At 46.6% G+C, this 16,920-nt stretch overlaps 1 protein-coding gene and 1 long non-coding RNA gene across 2 annotated transcripts in view; one reads left to right on the forward strand and one right to left on the reverse strand.

The window, feature by feature from the left end:
- LOC146835078 (uncharacterized) overlaps nt 1-16,920 on the forward strand; it is an 89,308-nt gene that overhangs the window by 25,901 nt on the left and 46,487 nt on the right. The gene's annotated exons all lie outside the window — the stretch shown is intronic.
- LOC146835079 (vitamin D3 hydroxylase-associated protein-like) overlaps nt 1-16,920 on the reverse strand; it is a 296,163-nt gene that overhangs the window by 9,396 nt on the left and 269,847 nt on the right. The window contains exons 12-13 of the mRNA XM_085602745.1: nt 10,753-10,792; nt 1,330-1,438 (exon numbers count right to left, since the gene is read on the reverse strand). Coding sequence (XP_085458871.1) covers nt 1,330-1,438; nt 10,753-10,792 — 149 coding nt within the window. The remainder of the gene's footprint in view (nt 1-1,329; nt 1,439-10,752; nt 10,793-16,920) is intronic.

Consider the following 16,920-nt stretch of genomic DNA (forward strand, 5'->3'; position numbering starts at 1 on the left):
CTTATTGCGATCAAATGTTTATTTGCATTTATAATGGACAAAGCCCTCCACGATCACCAAAATATAAAATGCAAAAACATTAACTGAACTAGATGAACTAGACTCATATGAGGTCGGGAAGACACCTCCACTGTGAAAAAAGAATATAGTTCCTCTTCACTGAAGAGTAGTATAGAACAGAAATGTATATTATTTGTGTATAATGGGACAAGAATATGAAGTTTAAACAAAGAAGGTCCATAAAAACTGCATTGCGTTAAGAATGTCTAGCGATGAGTGAAACTACTGTAATACACACTGGGGTATTTTATTTGTGTTTCTTCCAGTTTTCTGGGGTTTGGTGGGGAGGGGAGGAATTTTGATTTTTCTCCCAAAGTCTTGCCACTGCCTTGATATTTTTTCAATTTGAATGGCTCATTATCCGTTTTCATTACACAAGAACGTTCACCCGCAGTCACAAGACCGGCTCGAGCTGCGCGTACTTCATTCATTGACAGAAACAGACATTGGATCACAGGGTCAGAATACGTGCAAATGAAGGGACAGACAGCTGAATGGGCATCTGTGTACGCCACCACCAGCAGGGGGCACTGGACTGAACGTACAAGCAGCAACAATTAGTAAGTCATAGAGGTGGCAGATAACCCATATAATCAGCAAATCAGGATCGAGATCAGGAGAGGGGGGAGAAAAAAATATTTGCATAGGGTGGAAGAATCCCTCCCACCTGCCCTGCCTCGGGGCACAATTTAAATTTAACAAGACAGTCTTGCTCTGGTCGAGTGATCTTTAAGCGCCCCCTAGTGGTATTACCTGGGGTAAGGTGGTGGATGGGGGAGGGGAACACTGTAAGAAGGGAGTGGCGCAGAGTGGAATAGAGTGCTGTGGACTGCAGTGGCGCCGAGTAGAGTGTCGTAGAGTGCAGTGGTGCAGAGTAGACTGGAGTGGCTTAGAGTGTATTGGCGTAGAGTGCAGTGGCGTGGAGTGGAGCGATGTAAAGTGTAGTGGCGTAGAATGCAGTTGAGTGCTGTGTAGTGATGCAGAGTAGAGCCCAGTGGCAGGGTAGGAGACAAAAATGCAACTGGTATGCCTTGAAGCGAGGGTTCCATCCGGCAACCAATTCAGATGTTGTGTCCTAGCAACAGAAATAGCAGGGATGTGGGTCAGAAGGGCTGAGGCACATCAGCAGTGCCAGGAGGCGTTGAACCTGAAAGCAGTTTGATTTTGGTGCCCCTGGAGACATGGCACACTGCCCGGGTTAGATGAGGCCAGCTGTCTGTGCTTATAAATACCGCGCGGCGCCCTATGAATGAATGCGCTGCTGCATACCGAAGAGCTTCCCGGGATAGCCAATGGTGAAGGCGGGGGACGGAACAGGGCACAGCATCACGTCGAGGTCCAGTTCTTTCCACTTGGCTATGAATTCCTGGCGGTATTCCTGTAAACAATAGTGAGAAGTAACATCCAGTGTGTGCACATTTAACTGAGTCATCGACAGTAGAGGGAGGCAGAGATTCAAGACAGGAGAAGACGAGTTATGAGATGGTGGAGAATAACTGACCAGGAACCCTAATCGTAAATGGTGGTGTGGCAAACTGCCCCTCCTCTGCCCCGGAGTCAGCTGTCCCTGAGCAGGATGGCCCGTTTGTTCCCTTGAGGCAGACATTGCACTGCCAAACAAGCATTGGCAAAGCTATGCAAGAGATTTTGGCTTTGCCAATATGTGTAATCCATGTTGTACACCAGCATGGCTGCTGTTCAGCATGGCTAAAGGTTAGAGGGGGTAAAGGAGAGTGGGGTGGAGTGTCGTAAAGTGTAGTAGAGTGTAGTGTTACGGAGTGGCGTAGTGAGTCGTGGAGTGCTGTATATTGGATTTGAATGGCGTGGTGTGTCACGGAGTGGCATAGAGTGGAGTGGTGTGGAGTGTCGTGGAGGGAGTAGAATGTCAGAGTGGAAGATTGTGGAGTGGAGTAGAGTGTCAGAATGGAGTGGCATAGAGTGTCGTGGAGCGGTGTAGAACAGAGCGGAGTAGCCTAGAGGTTGTTGCATACAGTGGAGTAGAGTAGAGTGGAGTAGATTGACGTAGAGTGGAGTGGCATAGCGGGAGTAGTTTAGGAAATTTGAAAGGCATTGAGTCACGTTGAGTAGAGTGTTGTAGAGTTGAATGGCGTAGAGTGGAGTGGCACAGAGTGTCATGGAGAGGAGTGGCATATAGTGGAGTGGAGAGCAGTGTGGAATAGTGTGTCGTAGAATAGAGTGGAGTAAAGTGGCATTGAGTGGCATACAGAAAGTGGCATAGAGTGGAGTAGTGTTGCAGGGTGGCATAGAGTGGAGTAGAGTGTTGTAGAGTGGAGTGGCATAGAGTGGAGTACTGTGGCCTGGAGTGAAGTGGCATAAAGTACAGTGGTGTGGAGTATATTGGTGTAGAGTGCACTGACGTAGAGTGCATTGGTTTTCAGTAAATTGGTGTAGAATGCATTGGTGTAGAGTGCAGTTATGTAGATTAGAATGGTGCAGACTAGATTGCAGTGGCATAGAGTTCAATGGAGTGGAGTGGTGCAGAGTAGAGTACAGTGACGTGGAGCACAGTGGTTTTGTGTGCAGTGGCATAAAGTAGATTGTTTCAGAGTAGAGTGTGGTGGGAGAGGGTAGAGTGCAGAGGTGTAGAGTAGAGTATGAAAGAATGCAGTGGCATAGAATGGAGTGGCATAGAGTGCATTGGTATAGAGTGCAGCAGGGTGGCATAGAGTAGAGTGGTGCAGAGTAGAGTGCAGTGATGCAGATTAGTTGAGGTAGGGTGCAGTGGCAAAGAGGGCATTGGTTATGAGTAGAGTAGTGTAGAGCACAGTGGTGTAGAGTGGAGTGATGCAGAGTGGAGTGACGCAGAGTGGAGTGACGCAGAGTGGAGTGACGCAGAGTGGAGTGATGCAGAGTGGAGGAGAGTGGCATAGAGTGCAGTGTCATAAAGTAGATTGTTCAGAGTGGAGTGGTGCAGGGTAGAGTGCAGTGGCATAGAGTAGTGTCAAAGAGTGCAGTGGCATTGAATGCAGTGTTGCAGGGTAGAGTGACATGGAGGAAAATGGCATAGAGTGAAGTCATGCAGGGTAGAGTGGAGAGGCCTAGACTCGAGTGATGTAGAGTGCACTACCAAAGAGTGCAGAGGTGCATAGTAGAGTGGGTAGAGTGCACTGGCATAGAGTAGAGTGTTGTAGAGTAGAGAGGTGTAGAGTACAGTGGTGCACAGTAGATTAGAGGGGCGTAGAGTGGATTGGTGTAGAGTGTAGAGGCATAGAGTGTAGTGACGTAGGGTGCACAGGTGTAAAGTGCAGTAGAATGGCGTAGAGTAGAGGCGTGCAGAGTAGAGTGAGGTGTCAGAGTGCAGTGGCGCAGATGATTTAAGTGGTGCAGATTTAAGTGGCGCAGTTCAAAGTGGCGCAGTTCATAGTGCCGCAGTTCAAAGTGGCGCAGATCAAAGTGGCGCAGATCAAAGTGGCGCAGATCAAAGTGGCGCAGATCAAAGTGGCGCAGATCAAAGTGGCATAGAGTTCAGTGGCAGAGAGTACGGTGTTACAGAGTAGAGTGTCGTAGAGTGCAGCAGTGTAGACTAGAGCGGCGTAGAGCGCAGTGGTGTCGAATGTTGTAAAGTAGAATATAGTGGAGTGGAGTAGCGTAGGGTGAATTGGTTTTGAGTAAAGTGACAGAGTGAATTGGCATAGAGTGAAGCGGAGTAGAGTGCAGCGGTGTAGAGTGCAGCGCCACAGGGCAGACTGCAGTGGCGTAGAGCTGAGTGGCATAGAGTGGAATGGAGCAGAGTGGAATAGAGTGCCATAAACTGCAGTGGCATAGAGTAGAATGTTGTAGAGTGCAGTGCCGTAGAGTGCAGCGGTGTAGAGTAGATTGGAGTGGCTTAGAGTTTATTGGCATAGAGTTCAGTGGCATAGAGTGCAGCGATGTGGAGAGTAGTGGCATACAGTGCATTGGCGTAGAGTGGTGCTGAGCAGAGTGAATTAGCATATAGTGCAGTGGTGCTGAGCAGAGTGGTGTAGAGTTTAGTGGCGGAGAGTGCAGTGTTACAGAGTACAGTGGCATAGAGTGGAGTGGTGCAACGTGGAATGCAGTTGCGTAGAGTGCAGTGATGCAGAGTAGAGTGACACAGAGCATAGTGGCGTAGAGTACAGTGTCATAGAGTGCAGTAGTATAAAGTGCAATGGCATAAGATGGCAGTGGTATAGATTGCAGTGGCTTAGAGGGCAGTGTTGCAGAGCAGACTGTCAGAGTGCAGTGGTGTAGAGTAGAGTGGCATAGAGTGCATTGGTATAGAGTAGAGTGGTGCAGAGTAGAGTGACGTGGAGAGCAGTGGCATAGAGTGCAAGGATGTAGAGTGCAATTGGCTTAGAGTGAAGTGGCGTAAAGTGCTGCAGAGTAGAGTATAGTGGCGTAGATTGGAGTGGTGCAGAGTATAGTGTTGTGGTGCAGAGTACCATGGCGCAGAATGCCTAGTGCAGTGGAGTAGGGTAGATTGTTTCAGAGTAGAGTGGAGTGATGTATGGTAGAGTACAGTTGCGAAGAGTAGAGAGGTATAGAGTGCAGTGGTGCAGAGTAGATTAGAGCACAGAGTGGATTGGCATAGAATGCACTGGTGTAGAATGGAGTGGATCATCAGAGTAGAGTGCATTGACGTAGAGTGCAATGCAGAATGGAGTGGTGTAGAGTGCAGTGACGAAGAGTGCAGAGGTGCATAGTAGAGTAGTGTGGAATAGACTACATTGGCATAAATTCGAGACATGGAGAGTAGAGAGGTGTAGAGTGGAGTGGTGCAGAGTAGAGTGCAGTAACACAGTGTGGAGTTGCATGGAGTGGTGTAACGTGAAGTGGTGCAGAGTAAAGTGCAGTGGCATGGCGCGGTGCAGAGTAGAGTACAGTAAAGTGGAGTATGCATGGTGCGGTAGCATACTGTCATTACAGACAACACATCTTCAATTAAAATGACCATTACATTTGCACAGGCATAAAGGTGTACTGATGAAAGTATACAGCACACAAATGATAATGTGTGGAACTGTCATCACTTAGTGTATTGATTGTTTTGATCGTATTAAAATATGTTTCTACCACACTTCAGAATTACCCAAAAATTTGCTTCATTTGTGATGTCCTAATTCTGAAATATCTATAAAGTTCATTTACAGACACATACATTTTGTTGTGTGCTAGAAAAAAATTGCATCCTAAAGCCTTCTGACCAGCATAACCTCAGCAGCCAGCATGATTGTCACATAAATCCTATCACTTTGAAGTCCAAAAAAGAAAAAACACTAAGCTACCTGGAAGAGCAAAGCCTGACATTTGAACTCTGTCTTTGACTACAAAGCAAATGTGACACGCTAAGAACAAGATTTAAAGGCCTGTTTACTGAAATCCAGTACTGGTGGAAGAATACAGTAAATAGGATTTGGGCGTGGGAAGGGACGAACTCAAGCCGGAAAGCCTAAAACAAATAAAGCCAACAAATAGAAAACAAGCAAATGTGAGTTACAAACCACAAAGCCAATGGAACGCAACAGGCAGAATGCATTCCAAGGTCAGCTTTCCGAATGTCCCCAAGATGTCAGACAGCTGTGCTGTCTGGTAGACTTCAACCTAATAAAGATGCGCAAGCAGACTCTTTCTAATTCTCTTGCCTCATTAGCAGACTCAACAAGTATTGACAAAGCCAATAGGTCTCGACTTTGGGAACAATAAGCTTTGCCAATGTTTCCAAAAATACTAATCAGCATGGCTAAAGAGGTAAAAAAAAAAGGCAGTGTCATTTTGTAGGTGTGTGCTTTGCACATGCACGTGCCTACAAAATGCATTACTTTTTTATTTTTATTTACTTATCCAGGTTGGATTGGTAAATTTAAAAAAATGCATTGACGAAGCATAAGGGAGGGCAGGAAGAACTAATGGACTAATGCTCAATTTGAGGTGGTGGTTGCCGGTGGGGCCCAATGGCACTCATTTTCAGGAGTTGACACTTACTTTTCCTCATCAGACATTTCTGAGTGCAAGAGAGGGCAGCACAAACAAACAAGAAAGGAGGAAGAGAAATTAAAAAATCTTCACCGAAGGAAAAAGCAGAAACCTGCAAAAGTGAGAGCAAGGGTTTAGGGAGTGGATGTTAGTGGATTAAAGATGGCCAGAGGTGGATTACAGGCTACACAGACTTGGTGTTCATGGCTCTGACACTTAATAGCGCCAGCAGTGGGCTTCTGAGCATCTCTTTGGACACCCACAATCTTTGTTTTTCAAATTAAGAGCTGCAAAGGACTTGGTCTGAAGCAAACACGTAGGGCGTCGGAAGAAGTACACAACACGGGTGAGAGGGAGCAATGAGAAGCACCGGGGAACAGAAGCACATGGGTTAGAAAGAGTGCAAAATCCTACCATTAACATCCTACCATAGTGTTCGTTCTCAATGTTCACATATTGATTTCCATAGACAATGCCGACAAGTGGATAGATAGCTGTAGATGATTTGTAAGTGTTTCCTAATCTTTGATATGACTTAGCTTGGTGGTGGTGCTTAAGGTGTTGGTGGTAAGGATGAGTGTGGTGAAGGTGGAGATGAAAATGGTTAGGGCGGAGGTGGTTAGGGTAGAGTGATGGTTGGTAGGGTGGTAGTGATGGGTAGGGAGATGGTGGTTAGGATGGTGGTGGTAGGGTAGTGGTGGGTAATGTGGTGGTGGTAATGGATGGGTGGTGGTGCTTAGGGTGGTATGGGATGGGGAAGGATGATGGTGTTTAGGGTAGCATGGTGCTGGTAAGGGTTGTAGTAGAGGGTAGGGTGGTGAAAGTGCTGGGTTAGGTAGTTGTGTTTATGGTGATGGAGGGTAGGGGTGGGGATGGTTAGTAGGGATTGGTAGTTGGGGTGGTGGTCAAGCCAGTGGTGGTAGTTAGGGTGGTGGTGAGGGTGGAGGTGGTATTGAGACGGTTGTGGTGGTGAGGGTGGTGGTACTTAGGGTTGTGGCATGGTGGTGGTGGTAGTAGGGTAGTGGTTAGGGTTGATGTGGGGGTTAGAGCAGGGTGGTTATATTAGGGTGGCAGTTAAGGTAAGTTGGTGGTGGTTAGGGTAGAGTGGTGGTTGTGGATATTGTAGTAGGGGTGTATGTTTGGGTGGTGGTAGGCTGGTTAGAGTGGTGGTAATTAGGTTGGTGGTAGTTGAGGGGGTGGTTGTTAGGGTTGTGGTGATGCTTAGGGTGATGGTCAGGGTGGTCAGGGTGGTGAGAAGAATGGTGACAGTTGTTAGGCTGGTGGTTATTAAGGTGGGGTGGTGGGTAGGGTCAGAGTGGTGGTGGTGGACGTGGATCAGGGTGGCGGTGGTTAAGGTCAGGGGGTTGTTAGGTTAGGGTGGTGGTAGGATAGGGTCTTTATGATAGGGTTGTTAGAGTGACAGTTGGGGTAGGGTGGTTGTAGGAAAGTAGGATCTGCTTTCATGGTCACCCCCAATTTTGCTGGTGTCATTATGTTTTACTGACTAGTCTGACTGGGATCCGGCCAATCAGGACCCTAGTCTCTGTTTCTTCCCTAAATTGGACATGGTGAGTACTTAGGTACACTCCAGATTAGCTACTGGTGTACCCTTGTAAGTGACTAGTATATGGTACTAAGGTACCCAGAGCATAAGTACAGCAGGGGTCTCCCATGGGTTAAAGTGTGTATTATGCCGCCCATGAGAGACCACTCAAATTGTGCCTACAGGCCTGCCATTGCAGCCTGTGTAAGCTTGTGCTAGCACCACTTACAAAAGATAAGTTTCCTTATATCTGAAGTCACTGCACTTAAAACCTATAAGTCACCCCTAAGGCAGGGTGCTCGGTTCTAAGTGTGAGGGTGCCCCTGATTGAGCAGGACACCCCTACAACCTTCGGAGTCTATTCTCCCGGTTGCAAGTGCATCAGCCATTGCGATACATAGAGTGGCCATGCGTCATTACACTATGGCTATCTCTAAATGGTCTGTAACAAACCCTGTTGCGTTTGGTATTAAACATGTTGGAATCATACCCCCCCACCGTAAACGGTGGGGGAGGTATGATTCCATGCACTTTAAAGCTCCTCCGGGAGGCCCTCAGTGCTCCCGGTACAAGTCTTCTAGACCTGGAAAACTATGGCTGCTGCCAACCAGAGACATGATACTGCCCTCCTGCTGCTGAGCCAAGGTTGAGCAGAGGAAGGCAGTACAAAAAGTTTCCTGTCAGAGGGAGGTGTGATCACCTCCCAGACAGGACTTCAAGTATTGGGGCAGGGTGGGGGCGCTTGCAAGACTGCTTTGAAGGGCACATTTGGTAACCTCCTTGCATACTCCAGTTGAAACCAGTTCAGAGAGCAGTTGGCTCCCGCTCTGGCACGAAACTGAACAAAGGACATGGGAGTATCCTCCCCACTGTCCAACCCCTCCTGTGGGAGGGACCCCTCAATCGTCCCAACCCGTCCCTTAAGGTACTTAAGGGGTTATCTGTGGGTGGGTTGTGGGTTGGCCCCTAGATTTGTTGTGGGACACGATTCAGATCCAATATCACTTCAACATCAACCGTCTTGGCACTCTCGACATTGCTGGACTTCGCTTTGGGAACCGAGACTGCAACTTGGAAGACTCCTGCTGCTACTGGTCTTATCGTCCTGCACGTCTGCTGCAACATCTGTGCCTGTGCTCCATACAGGTTCTTCACAAGGCCTGTGGACATACATAGCACCCAAAGGACTCTCCCTTGGAGTGAAGGAGTCACTCCCCTGCATCGCAGGCACTACAATGAAGCTGACAGGTCTGCTGTTCCTGAGCTCCAACAGACTCCGAAAGGTTCAGCAACACAGGATGTCATTCTGCAACTCCCTCGAGGCCTGCACCGTCTTCCTAGCAAGTTGGAAGCCAGAATCCCTTGTTGGAACCGCTGAAGCAGTACCCTTGTGCACTGGATCAACTAGCTGTTGCCAAGGCTTGTTGACTCTCTCCTCCGGAGATCTTCAGCCTCTAATAAGCTCCCACCTTATGCATCTCCTGCAGCCAAGATCTGTGCCTGCACCACATCCTTTGCACTGTGGGCCAGCATCTTTTGGTGAGCTGCTCGAGGTCCTCTTGTGATACCTGTGCCTCCGGCCTGTGGGTCCTTTTGAGGGTCTTCTGTGTCTCCAGTGGGCTACCCTGATTTCTCAGGGCCTGCTCTGACTTACCTGCTCGTGGTGAGTCACTTGGACCTTGCTGGTTCTGTCACTGCACCTTTTTCGACGACTACATTGTTTGCCGCTGCCCAAGCTTGTTGGTGCCCCTGTCGAACACTGACCTTCTTGGCTCTTGACATCCGACATGGGACAGCTCTTGAATGGCTCCTGGTCTTCCTCAGCATCGCCTGGTCCGTACAGCTGCAACTTCAAGGGCACCGTCAACTCTCCTGCATTCCCGACATCAGTGGGAATTCGTCTTCCGTGCCTCCTGGTCACTACTGTGTGGCAGACTCTGTCCCCTCTGCTTGCAGAAACCGCTTATTTTGAATCCACCTTTGGGTTCCATCGGACACTTTCACCTTTTTCACCAGCTGCATCTTTTCTGAAGCCCTCCATTGTGGTCTACGGCGGTTTCCAATGTCATTTCACACCTATGCACCCGGCTTCCCTGGTGTAGGTATCCTGGTTCCTGGGGTTTCCATGGGTGGGGTGACTTCCCAACCTTCCATTTTCCACAGGGTTTCTTCAGGCTCCGCTGTGAATGGTCCTTCTTTAAAATTGCAACCGCACTTACCCATTGACTTCTATTGAGTATGCGGTCATGTTCCCACACTGCACACTGCTTCCGTGGAGGTCCTAGATACTCACCTTGGGTGGTTCCTTGGGTCCTCAACTCTTCTACATCTTCTGGATCCAGTCTCACCTTAAGATGTGGTTTGCATCCCACTATTTTAGCATATGGTTTCGTCTCCCCCTGGAGACCCCGGTGTATTCTGTGACACTTACGTATTCTATTGACAAAGTATTGTGTGTTTATATCTCCGGGTAGGAGATACTGTAATGTGTTAGTGAGTGTTAATAATAAATACACTTTTTTATAACTACACTGTGTGGATCTCTTTCACTTAACCCATAACATAAGATTAAGTACTGGTAAAACAAGCTGCTTTACACTCCTTCTGGACTAAGCCTGAAGGCTACTCTCCACAGCTACCACTTAGAGAGCTTTCTAAGGTTGTCAAGACCACTAAAATCGTCATAAGGGTTGTCTGGATTAGTACAGGGTGCTACACTTACGTAAGTGAGCACCATCTACTAAGCCATCCTCCTACAGTGGTGGTGGTTGTTAGGGCAGAGTGGTGGGTGTTAGGGTTGTGTTGGTTGTGGTTAGGCTGATGGTGGTGGCTAAGTTGGTTGTGTTTATGGTGGTAGTATTGGGAGTTGATGGCAGGTTGGTGGTTGGCTGGTTAGGGCGGTGGTGGTTAGACTGGAGGTAGTTTGGGTGGCGGTTAGGTTGGTGAGGGTGGTTAAGGTGCTGGTTAGGGTTGTGGTGGTTAGGATCAGGTGGTGGTGATTAGGGTAGTGTGGTTAGGGGGTGGAGGTAGTTAGATGGCACCAGGTTGTGGTGGTAGGGTGTTGGTTAAGGTGGTGGTGTTTAGGATGGTGGTGGTTAGGGAGATGGTAGTTATGGTGGTGGTTAGCGCTGTAGACACAGACAGACAGACAGACAGTTAGATATGTATATAAATACATGGAGAATCTGGATTTTTACCTCAGCTTCAACATGGTGCTTCATGAGTTCTTTAGCAGATCTATAATAGTAATCGGAACATTGAAACGTTAATAGCAATATTCACATTAATATGTATTTAGTAAATGAGATGGGGGTCAATGAAACCTAATAGTAACACATATGAACAGAAGTTATCAGAGTGAGTTACAGGTCTCAATCCATCAGAAGGAGGTACACACTCATTTCTAATCCTGTTTCATTCTTTCGCCTAAGATATCTCACAGTAGATGTATTTGAATGAACACGAATATAGACTTCTGTGAATTACTATGAAATTACTTAAATGAAAGCATACATCAGGATTAAAATTGATTTGTCATTGGTTGTGTCTTTAACCTTCGTAAATGCTGGCTTCTGATTCAGTAATTGGCTTGTTAGTGCCTCCTTTGTACGGCCTTGTCTTCATTTGTAACCTTCCATGGATACTAGCCCTTTGTCTTCGGTTGTTACAAGGTACGTCTCTTTAAGTCTGTAAGCACTACTTTCTTTAATGAGTTTCTCCAACTTAAGGCACGACATGCATTACTGCAACATTCAGCGCGCGATGCACACTTTCATTTTCCAAGCAGCCGGTCACGTGTGATGCAGCGCGATAGTGCTCTAAAATTGTAGAGGTGCATCATAATCATGGTTAATCCGAACCCGCATATATACATGTTTTGTATTAACATTTGGTCATCAGAAATCTGTTGTAATATTAAAAGTGCAAAGTGAAAAGAATAGAAAGTTCTTCATGCCAAGCAAGAGAAACGAAATGGCATTTATGTTTGGAAAGAGTAACTTTTAGTATATTGCAATTGCCTAAAGAAAATCCTATGTGTAATGCAATGCATTTTGATTTAAACGTGCATCATGTTGTAGTCTGCACGTGAAGATGACAAATTGTGCTTAACGTGTAATAATTGCAGATGCTTGCAAAGGAAAGTACCAATAACCTGTGTGTATGATTTGATGTGTAAAGGCCTAAACAAAACGTTCACGTCTGTGTCTCTGAAAGGTCTATTCGTTATTTTATGTTGGCCGATTTGTGTAGGCCTGAAATTGTAATTTCCCTGGTAAGATCTTGCATTTAGAGGTAGTCAGCGAATTTCACGTGCATGCAAGGATGTTCTGTTCTCACGTTTTCCGTTGCAGGTGGAAGAAGCTGCCTTTGTTAGTTAAACTAACACTCTTTGTTTTAGGAGTTAGGCATGGAGGAGAGCTGATACTTTGTACAAAGAATGTTGAAAATTGGCAGCCGGTGTTCTTTCTCACTGAGAAGGCCTGGGAATCGAGGTCATCAAGCTGAACTTAGAAGGAGTGAGGAAGACGGTGGAAAATTACCTATGAGAGGTGTCCGTTGGGATGAGGTGATCAGTGGGCGTGTTGTACATCTTTGCGTTTTGTATTAGAGACAGTGTCCCAAGGGTTGAGTTAGGAGAAGGGGTGAGATCGATCGATCTGGAAAGAGCTTTTAGAACAAGCTCTGTAGCACTGGCTACTTGACCCATATAGCGTGAGTGTACTTCTTAGGAAGTCTTCATGAGCGGACACCTTTAATTGATCTTACCTGGGAAATGCTAAGTAGGGATAGTCTAATGCTTTCCACTTTTCAGCCACAGATGAATTCTGACTTGGATATTGGAGCAGTCCTTGCTTGTTTTCTGTTTTTGGAACTTTTCATTCTCTTCATGATTCATCAGATCAAGTTAACCCGTAGATATGGCTTTGTATAGTTCCTATGTACTTTTACAGCCTCGTCACGAGGTGCTTGAACATTCAGTTGTTTCTGGATTTGTAATAAACCCACTAAATTTTAATTTGGAGTCTGTAGTCTGTTAAGCCAGAGTCATTGAAATATTGGATTGTATTTTATGAGTTATTTCTCCCATTTACACTTCTCAGCAGGTAATAACGATTCATCGATCTACTGTTCCTGGTTAATTTCAGGTAGCGGAACCCAGCCCTATCACTTGTTAATTACTTGCTTTATGCTACCATGCGTTCAGAATAAACACTAATCTCCTGTGAGCAGCCTGAACCCTGCACGCCCAGGGGGTTAGAGGGGGGGGCTTACTCTCTGACCCCCAACCTCAATGCACTCTAAAGATTTCAGGCTTAGGTCGCGTCAACAAAACAAAAAACCCCAATGTGCATTTCATTCATCCGCATTCCCTGTGTCCGCTACTGGCTTCGGAGGTGGGGGTAGAAATTCCACTTGTGTACCACCGTCTCCTCTAATATGCAGCCGTTTAGCTGTAGTTACCAGCCCTAGATCCAATGCAGGAGTTTGGGCAAATATCTGCCCTGACCCCGAGCAAGCCTCTGGGCGTAGGGTGCGTTCACACCTCATTTAAGGGGGGTGGGGTTTTGCTATTCTAAGCGTCTTGTTGTTTAATTTGTCAAATTAGTGACTGCGCCTTCCCCTTGTACATCCCTTCCACCCCCACATGTTATACAACCAGACCGAAAAATGCAACTTTAATCAGCAGAATATACTCCAAAGCTGCTAGTCTACCCCCCACTCCCCTGCCAGTGGCCACCTCTCTCATCCACTGGGGAGAGAAGCCTTTTTGTGTACGCTCCTCCCTATCTAACACAGGCGTCGGGAGAAAGTCTCCTACTTGGACCATACAGTTCATCATAAATGATTGTAAATGGCATGTTTTAATTATGATGAATGATGTTCAGCAACCTCCAGTTCCATGTAGCTGTAAATGCCAAGCCACCAGCATCCCATGAAATATAGTATGGTTCTCCTCGGATGCCTTGCACTAAAGTTGAAACCTTTACATTACAGCCATTATACCCAGGGCCACTGGGATTATATGATTGTGAAACCACAGCGATTTTCACATAATTATAGATTTACCACATAAACTGCTGATTTTAACAGAAAAAAAATATTTATAGCTAAACCGGTACACTGGTTACTAAAAAGCAGCGACACATGTTGCTGCACAGTAAAGGCCCTTTGCAAAGCTGGACTGGTCACAGTTTTTTTGCTTATTGCTGTATTTGGGTGTTACACTGGTATTTATGAGGTGCAATCACAGATTGATCGTCTCTCTGGAAAAAAAACAGACTCATCACATTAGTTCAGAAAGGTGCTATCCAAATAGGTCTTGCCAAAATATGTTATATTTGTGAAAAAGTAGCATTGTAAATTTTTGAGTAATTCTTTTTGGAGGCTTTTTTGGAACTCTGTAGTAAGCCTCTGATACACCAAACCACAGTCACCCACAAACGTTTGGTTTGCTAAACACTGTTTAATATAGTTTCCCCCGCATAAAAATGATTTGCAGTGGGAATTGGGGACGTTTATGGTTGTCGAGGATGAGTACCAGGTTCCAGAACATTTTGTCAGGAGGGGGTACTTACGCCAAAAATGCTTTTGACAGGGGGGGGGGGGGCATAAAATGTTTGAAGACCTCTGATCTAAGCGCTTAAAAGCACCGACCATCCCCAGCGCTTTTTTTTTTTTGTCCTCATTTGTCATTATGCCGAAGCCATCTGGAAAAGAGTCCATTTCTACTAGGGCAGGGGGCACCCGGTCACTCCGTACGGAGCAGATGTTTTAAGCATCCCGGGTGGCCTAGAGGAGACACCCCCCTGCCCGGTCAAAAGAGACTAACTTCACTGACACAGGCAAAGATTGTAATGTAGACACAGATGTGCAAGAGCCTGTATAGCATATTATTAATCATAGGACCAGATGAATTTTTGGAAAAGGGTAAAGAGATAGATAACAACAGAGACAAAGAAGAAGAAAATGCGAGATCCAATACAAAATTCTGAATGATCTCCTGCGCTTTATGAATAAAATAAATTATGACCCATTTTTGAATGCCCCATCCCGGTCCTTTTAAAGTAACACTACTGTGCTTAGAAGCGATGCCGGCTTTTTATTTTGATGTGTGCTCACCCTTCTTGGTAAAAGTATCCCCTACCCTCCCCCAGGAAGGTAACATTAAAAATGCTGATTGGGCTTAAGCCATTGAGCCGCATTACTGTCCGTAGGCAGTATAAATCTAGGTGTGAAGCTGTAGCAGTGGCATGTGACACACGGGCTGTGGGCTGCGACAGTCATGGCACCTTTTACTGCCAGGTAACGCTGGTCTCCATTTTTAGGTTGAGCCTGGCAGCAGCACGCATGTGCTGCTCGCTCTGCGAGTGATGCAGTAGTCGAGTATGCTGTGGAAGCCTTGCCTTCTCTCCGCACATATTTTTGATTGGCTGGTGTCATTGTCCTTGGTAAATGCTTGCTTCCATTTATAATGAGGCTGGTTAGTCCCGCCATGTTACCATTCTGTTGCCATTTGTTACCTCCAATGAGGACTGGATCTTTTACTTATGGCGTTACACGGTCTCCTTCATAGTTCGGTAAGCACAATTTTTTTCAGCCGGCTTTGGCAATGGCGGCCGCGTGTTTATTTTTGCATTCCGCTTTCACTTTAAGAAAAGCTGCCGCCCCACCCCGAGAGTGCTGTATAGGGCGGCAGCTATTGTTAAAGTGAAAGCATGATGCAAATATAAACAAGCGGCTGCCTTTGCGCAATGGCGACAGCTTGTTCTTACTGCAGGCACGACGTGCTTTGGTGCCTTCTGAACGTGGTAATCACAGCCATAAGGTGCCTGCTTTGCCTAAACCTGTAAGATTAGAAGCATTCTTCCAGATTGACGCTTTTATCGCAGGTCCCTCTAAATTCCGTACGGCGCTTCACGATCCGCGGTGCACAGCCGGTGAGATGCCTGACAAACACAATCATGTCCCGTTCAGAGGGAGAAACGCTCTCACCTACCTTTTTTTTTCCCAAGCGGGGCAGAATACAAAAACAAAACTTGTACTTTACGTCTGAAGAAACAGATTTGTGGCCAAGAAATTGCCAACCCTCATTCTCCCTTACTCCGTCCCCCACCTTGCTGCACACACAGTGCTGCCTATCCCGGCAGCTCCACAAGACCCACCTTTGCCATTTTCACCTAGCAGCCCAGCCATGGACAAGGGAAGGATCCGTCACCGTGAACATCGGGTAAGGAAATCTTTCCCCAAAATAATGACTGTAGACGGAGGTAAAAAGTATGTGTTTGTTTAATTAGTGCTTGTGTTTTCAGCTGATCCTCCTTAATAGCTTCAAACTAACGAGGGTCACCTGAAAACACAACCGCTTGCAGTTTGTTTTCAGCCTATCCTTGCCACTCCCCTCCAGCCCCTCTGTCCTGGTTTACTTTATAAGCAACCAAGCCGAGCACAGTCCCTAATACACCCCTGCTGTTGCTGCTCCGTCTCTTGTCTCTTGTACTGGTTCCCTCCTCCCAGCTGTTTCTGCTTGCTTTCCCGCCCCCTGTCACACCACGCCATCCTATGTCCTTCTTTAATTACCCCCAACATTCCTCCCTCGGGTTTCTTCTTTTTAGGTCTCGCCTAGCGTTGCAGCGCATGCTGTGCTCGCTTTGCGAGGCATGCTATATTAGGGTTTTTTTTAGAAGTGGTGTGGAAGCCCCGCCCATATTTTTCATTAGCTGGCGTCATCATCCATGGTAAATGCTGGCTTCCATTGAAAATGAGACTTCTTAGTTCCTCCCTGTCTCCTTTTGGGACGCCCCATTAGGACTGGATCGTTTACTTGCGGCGTTATACGATCTCCTTAAATTAGTGTGTAAGCACTTTTTTTTTTTCATTCCCTCAAAGGAGACAGCTTGGTATTTATTAAGCTTCACTTGCTGCAGGCACGACGAAGACGTGCTTTGCTTACATGCAGCACTATGGAATCACTCAGCGCGTCGACAGCGACGCGATGCCTCACCACTGCCAGCTGAGAGCTACACAAATGCCAGATATCAACAGAACTTGCAGAATCTTTCTCCTGTCAGAGAAAGTGTGGTACCGTTTGCAACCGCCCGACCTCACATCCGTGGTGACAGTTTACCGACAGACGGCTTCAGGCGTGAGTCATGACACCAAGTCAGGCTGACTACATTTGCCTTCAGTAGTACACCACACACTTGATCTACAGAGGGGAGGTAATAATAAATTTTTGAATACCATACATTTTTATAGCCAGCTATTCCTCCACGTTATTAAAATATTCACATGGCATGCTCCCCAATAAACCGATCCCACAAGTGGAAAACACCTGCTGGTTTTAAGAAAGCAGGCTGCAGTCA

This window comes from Triturus cristatus, chromosome 4_2, assembly GCF_964204655.1.
Source record: "Triturus cristatus chromosome 4_2, aTriCri1.1, whole genome shotgun sequence".
Taxonomy (NCBI): domain Eukaryota; kingdom Metazoa; phylum Chordata; class Amphibia; order Caudata; family Salamandridae; genus Triturus; species Triturus cristatus.